We start from the raw sequence: 17,500 nt of genomic DNA on the forward strand, positions 1-17,500 counted from the left end.
AGGAGGGACTAGAAGGGAACCATTAGAGCTAGTCCAGTCAAACAAAATGCTAACACATTCAATGTATAAAAAATATTATTATTGTTAATTGTGTTTCTAGATGACAATAGTTTTATTAATGCGTTCTCGCAGACATTCAACTTAAGCCATGGTGAACGTAAAGGAAACCAAAATCCAAGCACCTGGAACCATTTCAAGAATCACAGTGGAAGGACTGATGATGCTTCTATTCTTCACATTGATCCTTGTCTTTGCACATTGTTGAGGTACTTGGAATGCACAATCTGTTTAGACATGAACCAACAAAGCTGTTCTTTTAATGTTTTCTAACCTTTTTTCTAAAACAAATTAACGACACTTCAAGCAAATGAAAGTTTTCCTTCTGTCTTCTTTATTTCAATTTTTAAACGCGAGTTGCCACAGGGTCTCTGATGGCACGTAGTGTATAAACTTAGTTGTGCTGGATGTAATGCCAGTTACATTGGCAAAACCGATCAAACCTCTACTCGCGTACGTGAGCACCTTGTTTCGGACAAGGCCTCTCATGTGTACAAACATCTTGCGTCATCAAAAGCTTGTCGAGACTCTTGCTCTACTGAATGTTTCATAATATTAGACTCCGCCAGCTCGCGTTTTAAAATTAAAATAAAAGCAGCTTTGCATATCACATGGAACAAATCTACTCTTAACCAACAGCTACATGTTGGCCTCTCTTTCAGGTTAGTCTTCTTGGTTATTCAATTTTAAATTACAACAACCTTCTTTCAATTTTTCTTTTTCAACGGCTTTGTCGCGACTATAGGTACCTAAATATCTTAGCTAATCCATTTAATTTGTTTTTGCAAGTATGCATACAATGTATCAGTTTATCCATTGTATTTTTCTTATAAGTTTAAATTCAAATTTGTACAACTCATTCACAACTGAAGATGGCATAAGTACGTCGAAACAAGTCTTGTAAAAAATTTAAAAACGTTTTATTTCTGAAAGTTATTTCTCATCTGCTGTTCTCAAGACCAGTTATGGAATTTATGGACTCAATTCATGAATTGAGTCCCACTTTTAATTTAGCCAGGGCCCCTTTTGTGCCTAAAATTAATTCATCATTTCCTTTTAATTTAGGATTAGGATTAGTTTTAAGTGATGTTATGAAAAGAAAACTAGATATATCATAGCCTGCACGCAGGCGGTTGGATGGTCGAAAACCCGGAATTCGTAATGAGGTCGCCATCTTGGATTCGCGCGGCTAGGTCTGGGCCGGGTTGAGGGTCGACAAAGCGAGCGAGGGGCCCAGACCTATCCCACGCTCTTCCAATATGGCGTCTGATAGTGTTTCGTGGCGACACAACAACTACCGCCTGCAAGCAGGCTAGATATATCAATTCTAAGAAAACATACCATTTGTAACAACGTGCCAAACTAGATATAGAATACTTGACAGCAGCGTTCAGCCGTTTTACTTCTTTCATTGCTATAGAAAGTTTTCACAAATTGGTTAACATCTATTTCTGTTTATTCAAAGTTTAGGTCCCTATCTTACAAAACTAATCCAGGCTAACCTGTGATCAGTGGTTCTTTCTGTGAAAAATAGGGAAAAAATGCTTAACGCCACTTGCTGGCAGGGGCAAATTTTGAGAAAAGTAAGCACCGCCCACTGGTGGCTCAGTTGGTTGAGCACCGGGCTGTCACGCGGGAGGTCGTGAGTTCAACTCCGGCCGGACCAACACTCAGGGTCTTTAAATAACTGAGGAGAAAGTGCTGCCTTTGTAATTACATCTGCAAATGGTTAGACTCTCTAGTCTTCTCGGATAAGGACAATAAGCCGGAGGTCCCGTCTGACAACCCTTCAATGTTCATAATCCTGTGGGACGTAAAAGAACCCACACACTTGTCGTAAAGAGCAGGGCATGTAGTTTCCGGTGTTGTGGTCTGGTCTTTCTGGTCTGGATAGGGTAGGGTGGAGCACCTCGCATAGGACCTAGAGTCCTGTTCGTGCTCCTTCCCTCTGGGCAGGTTTGCCCAGTAGAAGAGACAAACCAGATGTCTCGTAAAACTTTTGCTATGCAGGTGGATTATAGATTGGATCAAATACAAAATGCCCTCATGCGGTCACACCTGTATATTGACTGAAGTTGCAAGGGTTAAAGGTTATCCTTTTGAAGGAAAAAGGTGTTGTTACTGGTGACATTGCCAGCTCTTTTCACGTTTGGGAAGTCTTGCTGGCTGGCTGCGATTTTGCCAGTAAATTCTTTCATTCTCTTCCCACATAAAATCATTTTAGAAACCCTTATCATAACATACACAAAAAAGGGCGAGTCATCTCAAAAAAAGGAGAATGCAACCCATGCAAGCTTTCCCAAACAGGTGAAATTAGAGTACCCTAATTGGTGCAGCTACAAATGAAACACTTGTAAAGTGTATTGCTCGTGAAACCAATAATTGGTCTCTGGCTTCTGCAGCCTACAGCAACAGTATTGTGTGTTCCTGTGAGATTGGAGCATATAATTAACTTAGACGATATTTGAATTAAGGTGTTTTGATTGGCCCTGTTATGAAATGAGAATACACATAATGGCATCTAAAATTTTCACTTAATTTAGTGGATCTTACTACCATTCAGTATTCTTATTTCTGAGTATGTCCCAATGACTGCACCTTAAAACTGGAAAAATCACAACATTAGTGCAAAAATGCACATTTAGACAGGAAACTACCTTTTTAGGAATTCCACATTTAAAACAATAACCTTAAATGGAAGTACCGGTAAGTAACTATACAGGAAATTTCTTCTCAAGAATTTTTTCTCCGAAAATCAGTACTACACTTATGTAACTTCAGTGCTAACTCAAAGTTGCAAAACAATCTATGTAGAAAACAAATCAGTTACAAAACAGAAGATTGATTGCATCCATCTGCTGCGATGTGGAATTCTTAAACAAGGACTTAAACTGTCAGCTTACAAAGCCAGAGTAAGGATGTTATTAAGAATGGTTCAGACAAAAAAGTGTCATTCCATGTTTAATGATTTTTCTCACTTACCGGGTAAGTGCAAATTCTCCCAGTGAAAACTTGGACTCAAGGTGGCACGATTTTACCGGTATCAGAAAAAGATTTACGTCAATCAAAAACAGCCATGCGATATGAAGGTTCTTTCAGTTTGCTACTGTAACGCTTAATGATTACTTAAAGTATGATCATCCGGGCGAGTGTAGTCCTGAGAAAGGCGGTTTAGGATGACATTAAGTGACGGGTCAAAGACCTGAGCGAAAGTCATCTTCAGAGTTGAGCCACCACTTTTGCAACCATTCTTTAATGCATAAGATCTATCCATTTAGAAGACAAAGATGCCTTTTCTTGCTTTCTCAATGAATAGTGGCTGCACATGGTAGAATATGAATTCATTGAAATGAACACACTTTTGAAATCCTTGTGGTTTTAAGGAGTTTCTTAAATGTTATTGGCTTTGTTTACTAACAGTTGCACAAATATATGGCATTGACTCCTATATACATGTAGTTTGTACATTTATCACGCAAAAGATGCAAACACTACTGTTTGACTCTTTACCCAACAACCCACAGTAGTGTAAGTGTCTAGGGATTTAGGCAAATGCCATATATTTGTTTAAGAGAAGAGTCTTATTCAAAACTGTATTATGTGACAATTTGTTGGAAATTGTTCATTGCATTATATTATGAGGCATTTTTCAAAACAAGGTACTTAACCACTAAAAGCCACTTTTACAGTGGTAATTTCATTCTTCTTTCCTTCTTTGAATTTTCTGCAACCTCTTTTAAAGAACAGAAGCTTAATCCGGTTCCATTAATTTTTTAAATGAAACCTGCCACTAACAATATAACTGAATCGATTCAATTTAGGCAAAAGTGACAAAATTCCAACAAAGTTTTGACTTAATATTATTTTGCATAGTACTCTTCATTAATGTAAAAATGTAAATAACATTTACTTGGGTGAAGCAGGGGCTGGCACAGTGGTGAGAGCATTCACCTCCCACCACTAAGACTTTGATGGTTCTTTTCTAAACTCAGAAGACTAGACACTTATTCAATAAAGTTCAGTATTATTAGTAACAAGGATATAAAAATTGGCTGAAATTTGGTGCAAGTGCTGTTTTGTACTCATCCAGGCATTTTTCAAAAATGGACAAAAACAAATCAACCCTTGTCACAAAAAAGAAAGATGATCGAGTTAAATTAACTCCCCTTGACAAAGAAATCAAGAAGACTTAAATCTACTCCTTCATCCATGGATCATGATCCTTTTAAGGGTACAATCATTCAAACTTGTTAAAAAATAATGACACACTGTCATTTTGTTGCACTTGAATGGAACCTTAAAGTGCATATGAAGTAAAAAATATCTTTTGCTTGTTTTAAAGTGCCCCTGTGACCAAAAAATGAATTCTTATTTTTCTTTGGATTTCAAAACTATGTTAGCTTAAAGGGGCTGGGTCACGCTATTTTGGGTAATTTTGTTTAATTTTGTTAATTATGAGCTCTAAACGTCAAATTGGCAGAGCAAGAGTCTTTCATTTGCAAAATCACAGCGAAATAACGACTGAGAATCATTTTCAAGCTTTGTACATGACATTTTGATATAGACTGATATAAATTTGAAAAAAGGTGGGCCGACGTTTTTCAAATTTACCCAAAATCAATCCATTTCAATCCTCTCCAGTTCTGTCCATCCATGTCCCTTCTTGGCTTCCCTGTGTTTTGTTAGAGTTCTTCTATAGTTTTGAACAGTTATTTTGATATTTTAGTTAATTCTATGACCATTCGATCAGTGCTGAAAATGCCTAAAAGAGCGTGACCTAGCCCCTTAAACATTAAACAACCAAAGTTTTAAGCCTAGAATTCAAAAAGACACCTGTTTATTTTAACTGGGGTTTTCCTATTTGATGGTTCGCCATTACTAACTTTTAAGTTTTTGAGAGAGCTGGAACGAGGAGAAAATGACTCCAAGGTTCACTAGTTTAAGAATGCAATGCATGTGTATGTCGCAGAATTAATATGCAGCATGGGGGTTTTGAGCTTTCAGACTTTTAAACTCTTGTTTTGCATATGATAAGCTGCATTCACATGCTATAATTTGAAGCTAGTGTGCCTTTGACGTCACTTTTTCCTGGATTCAACCCTCTGAGGTCAAATTGGTCAGTTTTGAACACCAGTAATGCCGGACCATGAAATCCAAAACTTACACTCAAAGTAAATGGTGTTAAGCAAAAAACTTTAAAAATCTGAAGAAAAAAAGGAAGTGATTCTTTTTTATCACAGGGGCACTTTAAAGACCATTCAAAATGATGAGGTTTCGGAATACCCTCTCTTGTTCCAGAGATAATCAAGTTTTTAAACAAATGACTAATAAATCACATAATTGATAATAACTCCGAAAATATTGGATGGGTGTTGTTCAATGTAAAGTAAGGCACAAAATGATCCCCCCCCCCCATGCTGTTGCCATGGCAACCACTTTTTGATGCTGGGACTATTTAAAGCAGGATTGATTTTATCGTTTATTGTCGCAATAAGACATGTTCACTTATTATGGGCAGCACATGCATTTAAGTTTGACCACCTGCCTGTCTTACGAGAGTGTTGCCATGGCAAGATTTTAACCGGTGTGACTTTGTTCCTTATCTGATGTGCATTACTGGTGCCAAGTTTGAATATCATTACTCCAATATTATTTTTGGAGATATTCTAAATTTTGGGATTTATTAGTCATTTCACAGTTTGACGTCATCAAATTTTGAACAAAAACTTGAAAATCTATGGAACAAGAGAAGGAACATGTATTCCAAAATAGAAAACCTCAGTCTTCGTCATCTTCAAAGGTCTTTAAATACACAAAATATATTTTGTTTTGGTTACTTCGTAGGCACTTGATATAAGGATTACTGCAATTTTCATAATTCTGCAGAATCGCACCTTCAGTCGCTAAGTGCCAAACTGTGCTTTGGCCTCCATCGATCAAACTTCCAAACATAGCCGAGAAGATCGACTCTGCCTAGGAAAAGTGGCAGTTTTGAAGACGAGATTCCGCAGAATTATGAAAATCGAGGCAATTTTGTTTAACAACAGTCTTGATTTCATCATGACAATACAAACAGCACAGATACAGAACAGCACTTGGACTAAACCATTATACAAATGTTAAAGTGGTGTAGGTCATTTGTGCAATTACACTACACACCTTGATTATCATTGTTAATTCCATGTCGCGTATGTTGTAACCTTAAAATTTACTTTGTCTTCAAAAAATAAAGTTGAACTTGAACAAAGAAATTTGATTGAGGGTTGTACTCAACTTTGCACTGTCTTTCCAGTGAGTTATTCACTGGCCCAGGGTTCCCTTCCTAACTTTTCACCAGATCTCTCTAAACATACATACTGTACCTAACATCAAATGTATAATAATAATTGCAATTGTGGAAAAACAAAACCTACTTACAACCTTGTCATAATCAATATATTGATAATAATTCTCAACCTTCTGTGAACAAAACAACCTCCGAGGAGATGGTAATTTGCAGGCAAGTCTGCAGGCATTACCGGTAACACTGCTTAGCCTCAGCCCCGAACCTGTGCTTCTGGAGGATTAGGGTGAACCCAATGATTGAGGACACCTGCATTCCTTCTAACACATCTGGAATCCAAAGATCTTTTTAAAAAAACTCTCCAACCAACCAGACACCACACCCAAACAACCAACCATCAATGACACAATCTTTGTCAACACCCGAAGCAGAGGAAAATGGTGGGTGACTTTCTTATCCTCTTTAGTCACCATGCTCCTATCCCAAGGCACCAAGAAATCAAGACACATCCACTCCTAGGCTGCTCAATCCACCACAGTAACATCATTTATTATTATTATTATTATTATTATTATTATTATTATTATTATTATCATTATTATTATCATGATCATTATCATTATCTATTATGAACAATAATTTATTGCGTTCCATCTTCTGTGCTGTCTGGACACTCCTATCTCACCAGATCCCCACATTTCCATCCTCCTTCAACCTCACCTAATCATTCTGGAACCCCCGATACCAAACACATCATCTCATTTCACACCATACTTCCAACAATGCTCCTAGTACACCATCAACCCCTTCCGATCATGTCTCCTCCAATATTCCCTCTGCACCAAACCAGTACAACCACTTGCCACATGCCCAACCAACTCCATCTCCTTGCCACACACTTTCAACAGACAGGCTTTTCTACCGTTTTTTTTTTTTTTTTTATGGGAATTTGCATTGCTTATCATAAGTACTATTGTAGCGATCTGATTGGATGAATTTCAGCTTTGGTGGGATTTCCATAATTATATGAAAACTGTTCCACAACACTCAATGCCTGTAGGGTGAATGTGGGTCTTAACATACCCAAACAAAGCAAGTTTTGAACTGCAAACTTCCTTTATTTTACTTTACATGTACACTGTAACTGTTACAGGCAAAAACTAACGATAAAAGAGTCCGACATTTCGGCGACATCTTGCCGCCATTGTCAAGGGAAATTAAATTAAATATGCGATCTCAAGAGAAACTAAGAGTCCAGAGTCTTTCATTTGCATAAGTTAGACAAAGACCTTAGCGCGAATTGAGTGTGATTGTACATTTAGACACAGTCGTAATTGTTTAATTAATGAGTAACATGTCATTGATTGTCTCGTTAATGAGATGTTACTCATTAAACAAATACTACCGTGTTTAAACGTACAATCAGACTCAATTTGGGCTAAGGTATTTGTCTAACCAGAAACCCATAAGGTTGAAACTTGTAACAGCCCCTTGTGTGCTGGGAAACAAGCTTCTGAATATTCAATTTGCTAAGTACCATATTTGGAACAACAAGAGCGAGGGGTTTCCAAATATGGTACTTAGCACTGAAACATTCAACCAATCAGTTGGCACTGAATATTCGGAAGCTGTGAACGAACGTTACACATTCAACTCTTATGGGTTTCTGGTCTAACTTATGCAAATTAATGACTCTGGACTTTTAGTTACTCTTGAGATCGCATATTTAATTTAGTTCCCCTTGACAATGGCACCAAGATGTTGCCAAAACGTCGGACTCTTTTATCGTTAGTTTTTGCCTATATGTGTTTATCTAAATCATTGTTCAGTTGATTGGAATTGTAACTGTTGAAAGATTGTTTCAGAGACTTCAACTTTGTCTTCATAGAGGTGCACAAACTTAATTACTTACAGTAATTATTATTGTGACCATAGAGGTAACCTTCTTTCGGATTGCCTTACATTGTACCTCTTACTGTAGTTTCGTCATTTTGAAAACACAGAGTACCCTACAAGGTACTAAAAACATTTCCTCAGGGTGCCATACATGTGCTGCGCCATGTTACTGCTTGCCACTCCTCATTGGCGCCAGCACATAAAACAATCATTTCAGTGCGCTGTTTCCCGATGGCCTCTAATTGCAGTGGCTAAATCAACTTTCAGTTTTAAGGGCATAACGACACCAATACTGCGATGACAATCTCTTTCAACATTTCGATGATTACTTTGCAGAACTCTTCACTTCTGACTAGCAAATCTCTGGATGGTACTGTTTGGACTTTGGCTTTCATTTCACAATAATAATCAAAGGGGAGGACCTAAATGGTAGAGTAAAGCCAGATGCTTGACTGGATCATTGGCTAGGTTATACTCTAACATCGATTAGTAAAATACTGGGTCAAGAGTGCAAATAATCAGCAATTGCATGAACCTGAAACTTGATCATCTGTTTTAGCTGCACGAGGTGCATAAATCTGGACATGTCTAGCCTGTGTGAATCACCTATGATCAACAAAGCAGAGTTGGGTAATAGGACCTTGATAACTTTCCAATCATACTGCATCACTTAAACATGATAAGCACAATTACAAATAACTCATTACTTTTTTGTGCATGCCTCTTCTTACTTTGATAAATAAGTACCAGGTATTCCATGAAATATGACAAGAAACCTAAATGCACAGGAAGTCACTTACCATTGTTATCCATCCAGCATTTAAATGTCACCAACTGTTCACAAACCTACTGGAGCTGATTCCACATAAGAACAATACTTAGTTAACAGATAAACCATTAACAGAGTGTATCTCTCGCCGTAGAGTATGGAATCTTGAGGCAGATAAAGAAGACTTTAAAAATCCCATTCTTTATTTGAGATGAAAGTCACAGCTCAACAACTTTCTTCTTAGTAAGTTCTGCATTTTCACTGTCTGGTAGTGTGACAAAGGCTTGTCACTTGAGCTGTAAACCATACGGTAATTGTAGCTCACTTTATCCTGATCGCTATTGTGATACCTTTCAATGAACTGCACATCACATACACACCCTTGAGTTGCCTCATAGATGTCATGAAAAAACTGCTGTTCTGTCATGTGTTCCGTTATCCAAAAACTTATATCATGAACGTAGGTTGGAGGAAAGATGCTGAAAGCTACAAACTCCTTATAATCTTGGAGAGAATGTCCCTAATAAGACAATAGACAAGGTTCAGAAAGAAAATTACAACCTAAGGCCTGTTTGTACAGAGAAAAGTTGTCCCGGGTAAGAGGGTCACCCTCCCAGCAGAGTCAACTTTACCGACCATTTATATGAAAAAAGAGCTGGCCCTTTTGCCTGAGTCAACAGCTGCCCATCTCCATTCCGATGATGAGGAGACTGAGAAGACAGCACTCACGCATACTCTCATTATCTTGCTTTGACCGAGTTGACCCGGCTTGGCAAGCCAAAGTGTTTACAAGGAAAAAAGTTGGCCCAGCTAGTAGGGTGACCCAGCTAGGTGGGTCAACCTTCTAGCTTCCACGTAAATGGTTCACCAGGTTTTGTAAGGAAATGTAGGAAAAGTTGGCTCACCCAGGGTAGCTCAGGTAGGTCTTCTGCCTTGGCAGACCTTGAAATTGCTGTTTCAAAACAAAAGGGTCAGCAGTTGCCCCTTTGCTGCTACTTTTGTTTCTTGCCATGAATTTTCTTTCAATCTGAAGACACATGTAGCGTAATTGAGCTGCAATGTTACGTGCACAACTTTATTCCTTCGATCATTTGCCATTTTCAGCAGTTTCTTTACAAACAAGAATTGTGGGCTCATATTTTGTTTTGCTAAACTGCTGACAACCCAATGCAGCACCACGATTTTGCGACTAAAATGTGCAAAATTGCAACTAAATTTACATTTCTGGTGACAAAATTGCAACTGGTTTTTTGTGTTAATTTCGAGCCCTGCTAGGACATCTTATCTCCGTGTAAACAGGGCCTAATTTGATTCTGAAGAAACTACACCATTAGGTTCACTTCTTCCCTTCATCAGTTGATTTTGTACCTTCGCCAGAGCAAAGGGATAACGTGATTAACTTCTAACCCTTCATTCCAGGGTCAGGTGACAAATGCCGTGATCACTGCTAGGACTGAAATAAACCTTACATGTACTAGAGGCATGTTAACAATGATATCAAGTGAGTTTTAAGCCCAGTGAATTAATGGCATGATAATGTTGGGACAGAAAAAACCAGTGCTTCCAACAAATTACTTTTTTTTGTACCTGTTTCCAAGTTGTTAGTCCCTACAAAACAAACTGTACTGAATATGTTGTAATATAAATAGCATCTCACTTGTAGGTCTGCAAATTGTTTCTTAAATCTCTCATCATCTGACCAGAGAAGTCTAACATCATGAATCCCAAACAAAGCCATAGCTAAGTAGTCCAAGTTTAATTCCATTAGCCAACCAACAAGGTTTTGTTGCGAAGTTTTGGTAAAAACAACTTTGGTATCTAGTACACCACCAGAAAGAATCAATCTATGACCGTGATACAGCTCAGTTCGTGTTGACGATTGGCAAAGGTCATTCACGCAAACTTGCGGGGGTGTATCACATCCAAGATACTTCCTCTCAGGCCTACAAAATACACATTTCTCTCGAGGTGACGTCTTTCCACAGTCACATCCTATGTTCGATCTTGCAGCACATGTAAGGCTTTTAAATTTTGTTTGTCCTCCACAATTCAACTCAATTGTCTCTGAAGTCAAATCAGGACCAGAATATGCTGATAGAGTACTTGTGCAGTTGGTCTCTATTCTTAATCCATCAAGATTACAACACACATCTTTTATGAATAAATCAATCACAGTTTTTAAGCAAGACGTGATGCTTGGAGTATTTGCAGCATCCATAACAGTCTGTGCTGCTACAAGTTTGTGTCTAATTGGGTGATTCTGAGATGACGGAGGAAAGAAGAAGTTTATTTCCGTCCCACTCATAACACAGGAACAAGCACTTTCTCGAAGGTGTTCTAAAGCCTTGCCTAAAAATGATGAGTCATCATCTCTCCTGACGTGAGTTAAGCCACACTGATCAATATATGGGATAGCATTGTTAAATTCTTTAAATTCACTTAAAACCTGTCTGCCATCAACTAAGATATCCGAGAAGAAACGTTTCAGCTTGTTGGTAATGATGTAAACAGGGTTATAAGGAACAACCAAAGGGCTTTGCATTGGATATCTCTGTTGTGCCGTCTTGTGACAAACGCAAGACCTGTGCAAGAAAGAAGTCACAAATTTTAAGTTTAAAATTTGTTTGAGAGACTGAGTTTGTAGTTTAAATGAAATAACCTCTAAAGAAAGATCCTTTTATAACAAAAAGCACAGATACTCTAAGACTTCTTTACAAACTTCTTAGCAGGGGTTGATGAAGCCTCCAGTCAACATCACTAGTATCCACCGAAATAGTTAGTTGTCCATGATGCACTGGTAACTAACTACAACTTACATTCCCCAATCAATTCCAAGAATGTATGCCAAACATCTAAAAAAGGTATCGTTACAAGAAGCGGAGGTGGGAAACTTGTCAAAAACTGTAAAAACTGCCATTTGGCAGTATTATTATTTTTGAGCCGTTTTGGAGCAGAAACCTCAAAAAGTTCATCATTCCTTCAAAATCACACCGAGATGGGAAACTTGTCAAAAACGTTCCATTCAGCCTCAAAATGCAACTTTTTGTGAAAACTGGTACATGTATACGGTAAGAGGAGTACTTAACCCTTTGATGTCCAAACCAGCCGAAACTGGCCAGACTTTACTCTGTCTAACGCCAGACGATTTAACTTGTCAATGAGGAACCCCTAGGAGTCAATGGCTTAATGTACCAAGTACCAATGCTGCAAATGGCCTTTTTGGGATTGAGTGCACATGTATATGTACTCCTCTTGTCCTAACAAAATAAAGTGATTTTGGTGAGGGTATTACAAGACAACTAATAGGGAGCTTAAGCACGCGTGTTTTTGAGAGGCGGAAGGCAACCGGAAGAGAACTTTTCGCTTGCCAGGGCAGTGGTGTCTCCCAGATTTTTATACTTATCATCTCTAATGGGGAAAAAATACTTAGCGATGTAAATGTGGTTGTGTGAAGACAAATTAAAAGGAAAAACAGCTCACTTCCGGTTGCCGTCCGCGTCTCAAAAACGTGCGTGCTTAAGCTCTCTAATGACAAAGCAGCATACTCTGCATCTGGCACAGTGACAAGTGACACTCCATGCACAAACAGATGGGTCAAGCCATTGATGGTGTGGAAACCCTTGCCAAGCTGTCCACGGAATCCTGCACTCCTGTAATAATGGTAATCTGTGCTTGTGAATGGGTAAACCGCATGCAAAATCAAGCCTGAAATAACATAAGTTGACAGATGTACTGTACATCATACATTGGTCATATAGGCTGGGGGCCAGGGGGTCCAAACCTCTCCAACTGCGAAATTTAACTATAATTTCAAAGCGGAATGATCAAAACATAAATGAGTCAAAACTACACACAAAAAAATGATAAATAATTATGACTACACGTAGTTTTAGAAGTCAGTTTGTCAGCAGTTATGATAAATAATACAACAGGCAATCTTTGAAAAGTCTTGTCTTTCCATTATCCTTTAATAATTATTAAGAAAATGATTCCAAATCCCTGCCACCCATACCCTGTAAAGGGAAAAAACTGCAGTGAGCTCTCAGTCTGACCTGCTGCCACCAAAATACATGGCTTTTGTATTCTCTTATCCCTTCTCTAGGATATCCCTTGCTTTGAACTTTCTTTCAACCCCTTTGAAATCTGCAAAAAATGTGCACGCTTTGCAGGCCTATGGAAACCTTGCCATAAAAGTGCTGACCGTTACAACAATAGCCAAACAAACCTTCACTTGTTCAAGTTGATAGCTGATGATAGTTCATAGCAAGTTGGCACTCAGAGTTAGTGAGACCAAGCATTTCCACTAAGACATACGAGTTATTGTTCAATCAAAATTATTGACCATTTAGATCCAAGCACAGTGGCAATACACCTCACGTAAATGAAGAGAGGACCCATTTTCTCAGCCTGTCATACATGCCAATGCCTCGGCCTTGAAGGCCTAATTAGGGGCCTAATTAAGGGCACCATTAAAAAAAGACCCAAGATAGGATGCAGCTCTTTACAACCTCTAATCTCATTGGATCCCTTTAGGACGCAGCTCTATTGTTTTCAGGGTTAGGGTCCATCGTTGATTGGGTGTTTGTTTTGGTCCATTGTTTTCTCTGCCAATCCTGGGAGCCGTTGTAATAGCTGCGTACTGACCGTAAAAAGACTCACCTGATTTTGCAGCTTGATAAACAACTTGCCAAGTGTTCCCTAATTCCCTTCTAGGATTGTCCAGAGGTGTCCCGCCTTGTCCTTGGCAGAGGCTTACACATACATCTCCTTTGAACGGCTCCACGTGTTGCGCTGCGCTTGCAAAAAAGCGATCCAACAACTTCCTAGATTTGCCAATGTTGGATTTCCCGCCAAGATGCGGAAAGTTAAAAATAACTCGATCAAAAACCCTTGGACCAAATGTTTTAGAAAGATCAGTTGCATCAACTTCGTGCAAGATCTCTACGTTCTCGTAAGCTGATAATTTCACGATGTTTTTAACAGCGAAATCGTTTTCCTCTAACTCAGAGCGTGAATCCAGCGAGGTCGCGATGATTTTCACCGATGTATCAAACAGAGCAGATGCTAAACAAAGTGTAAACGAAAAATTTCCATCGCCGACGACAAGCACATTCTCTGAATACGACGTTGGATCAAGAAGAGCCATCACGAAGGAACGAAATTCGAAACTAGAGTGCGAAGTCCCAGAATGCAAAAATGCCAAAAAGACTCACGTTTCAGCGGGTGCTCAAAGTAGTAGCGCCCAATCTTCTTGTGATCATAGAAAAACCGCCTTGAAGATTATCGTCGTCTGTTCTGTTCTTTATGGGCGGAACATCGCGTCCTGGGTTAGATGTCGTAAAAAGGTGTTTTATCCGTTTTAAGATCACCAGTTTTTTTCCTGAAATGGCTGCTAAACGCAGCACCTTTGCTGATGGCGAAAAGGAGGCGGATGGTCGGTCCAGATCGTCCGCTGATGCTATACCAGTTGTTCGAAAACCTTCCGAAAAGAAACACAGTAGCTGCCTAGAATTGGTTCGCAGCGCCATCCCTTGTCTTCTAGAAACTGCACACAAAGGACAACTTGGTAGAATAGGAGTGATCGGGGGATGCCAAGAGTAAGTTACTACTGTTCGTCTCTGTGTATGCTGGCGAAATTAAGAATCGGCCTTGGACAGCGAAGTCATGAACCACGAAAAAAAACCTGACATCAAGACCCATCGTTTTCCTTTGCTTTGAAATAATTCTTTTCTTCTACCTTTCCAGGTATACAGGAGCTCCTTATTTTGCTGCAATATCGGCACTTAAGTCTGTAAGTGTGTTCGGGTTATAAATGAATTTTTCACTGTGGCTGTATGCCCGACAGCCAGGTCTTTAAATAGCCTAAATACACAGCAAAGAGATCTCAAGAAGAATCGAACCCAGGTTGACCGCACGTCAAGGGCCGGTTGCCAGCTGTTGGAATTTTTTGAGTATATATCACGTCATGTTACCATTGCTATTATTGAATGCTAACCAGAGAGCCTACTGAAGCGCTATTTAGGCTAACCGGAGTGTATTTTAGGCCTAATCTATATTGGGTGTCAACCTGACTTGAGGATTTTTTTCCGGGTACTCTGGTTTTCCTCCCTCATCAAAATCAACTCACAGCTAATTACTGTCTGGCTGTGGTGCTGTGCTCTAATATCAAACATGGACAGCCAGAGGCACCTTCGTATGCTTTCAGCCCGATATCATGAGCTGCGCCCTTTCACAATTCAGTCCCCGAGACTTCAAGAAAAGGGTGATTAGCACTGCTACTTATTTATTTATTTTATTTAGTCTATTCAAGACCTTGCCCGCAGTCATACATTTAGAGGGCTAGGGAAGTTATGAGTAACTATGTGAACTATCTGAACTTGTGTTAGTGAATGACTGAACTGGCCCTCACTGCAATCAAGGTTCAGCGTAATACATGTATGTGATGTAGACATGTTTTATAAAGTTTATAGAGGTCAAATTATATCTTCCTTCCCTATGCAGTATGGGCTTGTCTCACTGCCCTCATACAGCAGTACAAGGATGAGTCATGAATCTTAATGCTTAAAAAGATTTTTGCAAGGACACAAATCCTTGTAATTAAAATTTTATTTATTTTTCACTCAATCTGCATTAATGTAACAATCATTTATTGATTTCTCCATGCCACACCATTGCCAGATTGGCTTTGCTATTGATAACAAGATTAAAGAGTGAAAGCTCTTTGTCTTCAGGTTTGTTGTTAACACTCAAGTTGATTGCATGTATTCAAGAAATATTCTGTTTATTTACAGGGTGCAGATTTGTCCCATGTTTTCTGTACCAGTGATGCAGCTGTGGTGATCAAATCATACAGCCCTGAACTCATTGTCCATCCATTGTTGTAAGCTTTGTTTTTCATTTCTGTTTATTCACATTGTTGATAACATGTCAGTGTACTTTAAGAAAGGTGATTATATGATATAATACATGTACATTGCCAGATCAATCACAAGCATTTTGTTCGAGTCCCTTGAGGTCATCAGGGTTGATTTGAGTTGGACACAAAGTACATGTAAGTGGTAAAATCTAACACAGTTGTTAGATCATTGTAGTAAAAGTGATTTTCTGGTCGGTCGACCAAAAATGCTGAAATATACCCCCGTGGCGATGGGGAGTCGTGAATTCGAAGACACACTTCTTCAGAAACAGCCCACACATTTTTTCCCATTACTTTACTGCTGTGCTTCCAATTTGTTATTTTCACTTTCTGTAATTTTTGTTATGGATAGTTGGTGGGGGGGGGGGGAGGAGGGCAGATGTGTTTGTTTGGGTATTTCTGAAGGGTCATGCATTAGTTCATTCCAGGAAGGGGGAGGGCCACGACTTTTTTTGCAAAAAGATTCTAAAATGCTTTGGACCACCCCCCCCCCCCCCAACCCCAATAAAAATCATACTTTCCCTTACACTTGGGTGGACAAATAATTTGTAAATACTAATACACAAGTCTTTTCACAGACACAAATTAATTTGCCCGCATTAGCCTCCATTTCATGCTAGATCCAGTATAGCCGTGAGAATTCAAAAATGGTCTATTAGTAGCATACGAATTAATTAATGTTTTTGTTGTTGATGTTGTTGTTGTTGTTGTTGTTGTTGTTGTTTCAGAGATAGAAAAACTGCAGTTAAAGAAGTGAAAGATTGGCTCCCAAGACTTCATTGCATTGTAGTTGGACCAGGCATGGGAAGAAACCCAACCATCATAGAAAATGTCAAGGTACTGTAAGTCCAGTATGTTTGTGTATGCAAGATGTTAGCCTGTTCCAGTGCCTCAATAAGTTGAGAATGGAGAAAGTGTGAGCGTAATAAAACTGTGCAAGGACTGATCCTGCCTGCCTAAGTGTTCCCCTCTCTCTTTTTTGTGTCAGTGTTTTAAGACTTCACCATTCTCCACTGCTTTATAATTTAGGTACTTCAAGATCTAAGACAGCGACATTGACGAAAATGTCACCTCAAAATATAACTTAACACAATCCTAACTCTTTTGTGATTATTCGATCTCGTTCATGTCATACATTGTGGGCAAACATCCTAAAACTATTTTTATACGAGCGGTTTCAGAGTAAAAATATAGAATGATAGGTTCGCAATGTCACATGTATGCTTACATTGTTGTTAACATTTGGTGATTTCAAGGTGTCTTTATGCAGAGTACCTCTAGAATATGTGCTAAATGCGTTCTGCACATGCAGCATAATTATTTTCCCTCTCTTAATCATTGCTATTGTTGTTTTGGGACATTGTCATCTATAACAGGAAATTCACACTTCACGAAATTAACATAAATTTGAAGAATTCTTGTTAATTTAAGTCATGTAATTTTTGTTTAAACGTTAATTTCCACGCTGTTAATTAAGCTGTGCGTGAATTTCCATGACACACACACACTCCAGAGATAGATTTGCACACTTTATTTCACGTCAGTCTTTTACACTAGCAAATCGTTTACTGTAATTCAA

General features: G+C 38.8%; 4 protein-coding genes across 8 annotated transcripts in view; 3 read left to right on the forward strand and 1 right to left on the reverse strand.

Annotated features, from left to right (window-relative positions):
- LOC138015140 (uncharacterized) overlaps window positions 1-3,451 on the forward strand; it is a 19,289-nt gene extending 15,838 nt beyond the window's left edge. For both annotated transcript variants that reach the window (XR_011125494.1, XM_068862068.1), the window contains one exon: window positions 133-3,451. The gene's annotated coding sequence lies outside the window, so the exon portion shown is untranslated. The remainder of the gene's footprint in view (window positions 1-132) is intronic.
- Window positions 1-5,397, forward strand: part of LOC138015143 (uncharacterized) — a 48,514-nt gene extending 43,117 nt beyond the window's left edge. Inside the window, exon 8 of the transcript XR_011125496.1 lies at window positions 3,444-5,397. The gene's annotated coding sequence lies outside the window, so the exon portion shown is untranslated. The remainder of the gene's footprint in view (window positions 1-3,443) is intronic.
- The window catches only part of LOC138015126 (ferredoxin-fold anticodon-binding domain-containing protein 1 homolog), a 27,903-nt gene extending 13,714 nt beyond the window's left edge, over window positions 1-14,189 (reverse strand). Inside the window, exons 1-5 of one of the 3 annotated variants that reach the window (XR_011125493.1) lie at window positions 13,665-14,189; window positions 12,551-12,710; window positions 10,663-11,587; window positions 9,037-9,525; window positions 8,124-8,842 (exon numbers count right to left, since the gene is read on the reverse strand). Coding sequence is in view for 1 of the 3 variants with exons in the window: in XM_068862050.1 (XP_068718151.1) it covers window positions 9,208-9,525; window positions 10,663-11,587; window positions 12,551-12,710; window positions 13,665-14,151 (1,890 nt within the window). In the remaining 2 variants the exon portion in view is untranslated. Of the gene's footprint in view, window positions 1-8,123; window positions 9,526-10,662; window positions 11,588-12,550; window positions 12,711-13,664 lie in introns of those variants that run through there. The other 2 variants (XR_011125492.1, XM_068862050.1) reach the window with 2 other exon arrangements.
- A 77-nt stretch (window positions 14,190-14,266) lies between these two features.
- The window catches only part of LOC138015756 (ATP-dependent (S)-NAD(P)H-hydrate dehydratase-like), a 17,291-nt gene continuing 14,057 nt past the window's right edge, over window positions 14,267-17,500 (forward strand). For both annotated transcript variants that reach the window (XR_011125632.1, XM_068862867.1), the window contains exons 1-4: window positions 14,267-14,602; window positions 14,751-14,796; window positions 15,797-15,885; window positions 16,650-16,758. Coding sequence is in view for 1 of the 2 variants with exons in the window: in XM_068862867.1 (XP_068718968.1) it covers window positions 14,310-14,602; window positions 14,751-14,796; window positions 15,797-15,885; window positions 16,650-16,758 (537 nt within the window). In the remaining variant the exon portion in view is untranslated. The remainder of the gene's footprint in view (window positions 14,603-14,750; window positions 14,797-15,796; window positions 15,886-16,649; window positions 16,759-17,500) is intronic.

The sequence above is a fragment of the Montipora capricornis genome, chromosome 9, assembly GCF_036669925.1.
Source record: "Montipora capricornis isolate CH-2021 chromosome 9, ASM3666992v2, whole genome shotgun sequence".
NCBI lineage: Eukaryota > Metazoa > Cnidaria > Anthozoa > Scleractinia > Acroporidae > Montipora > Montipora capricornis.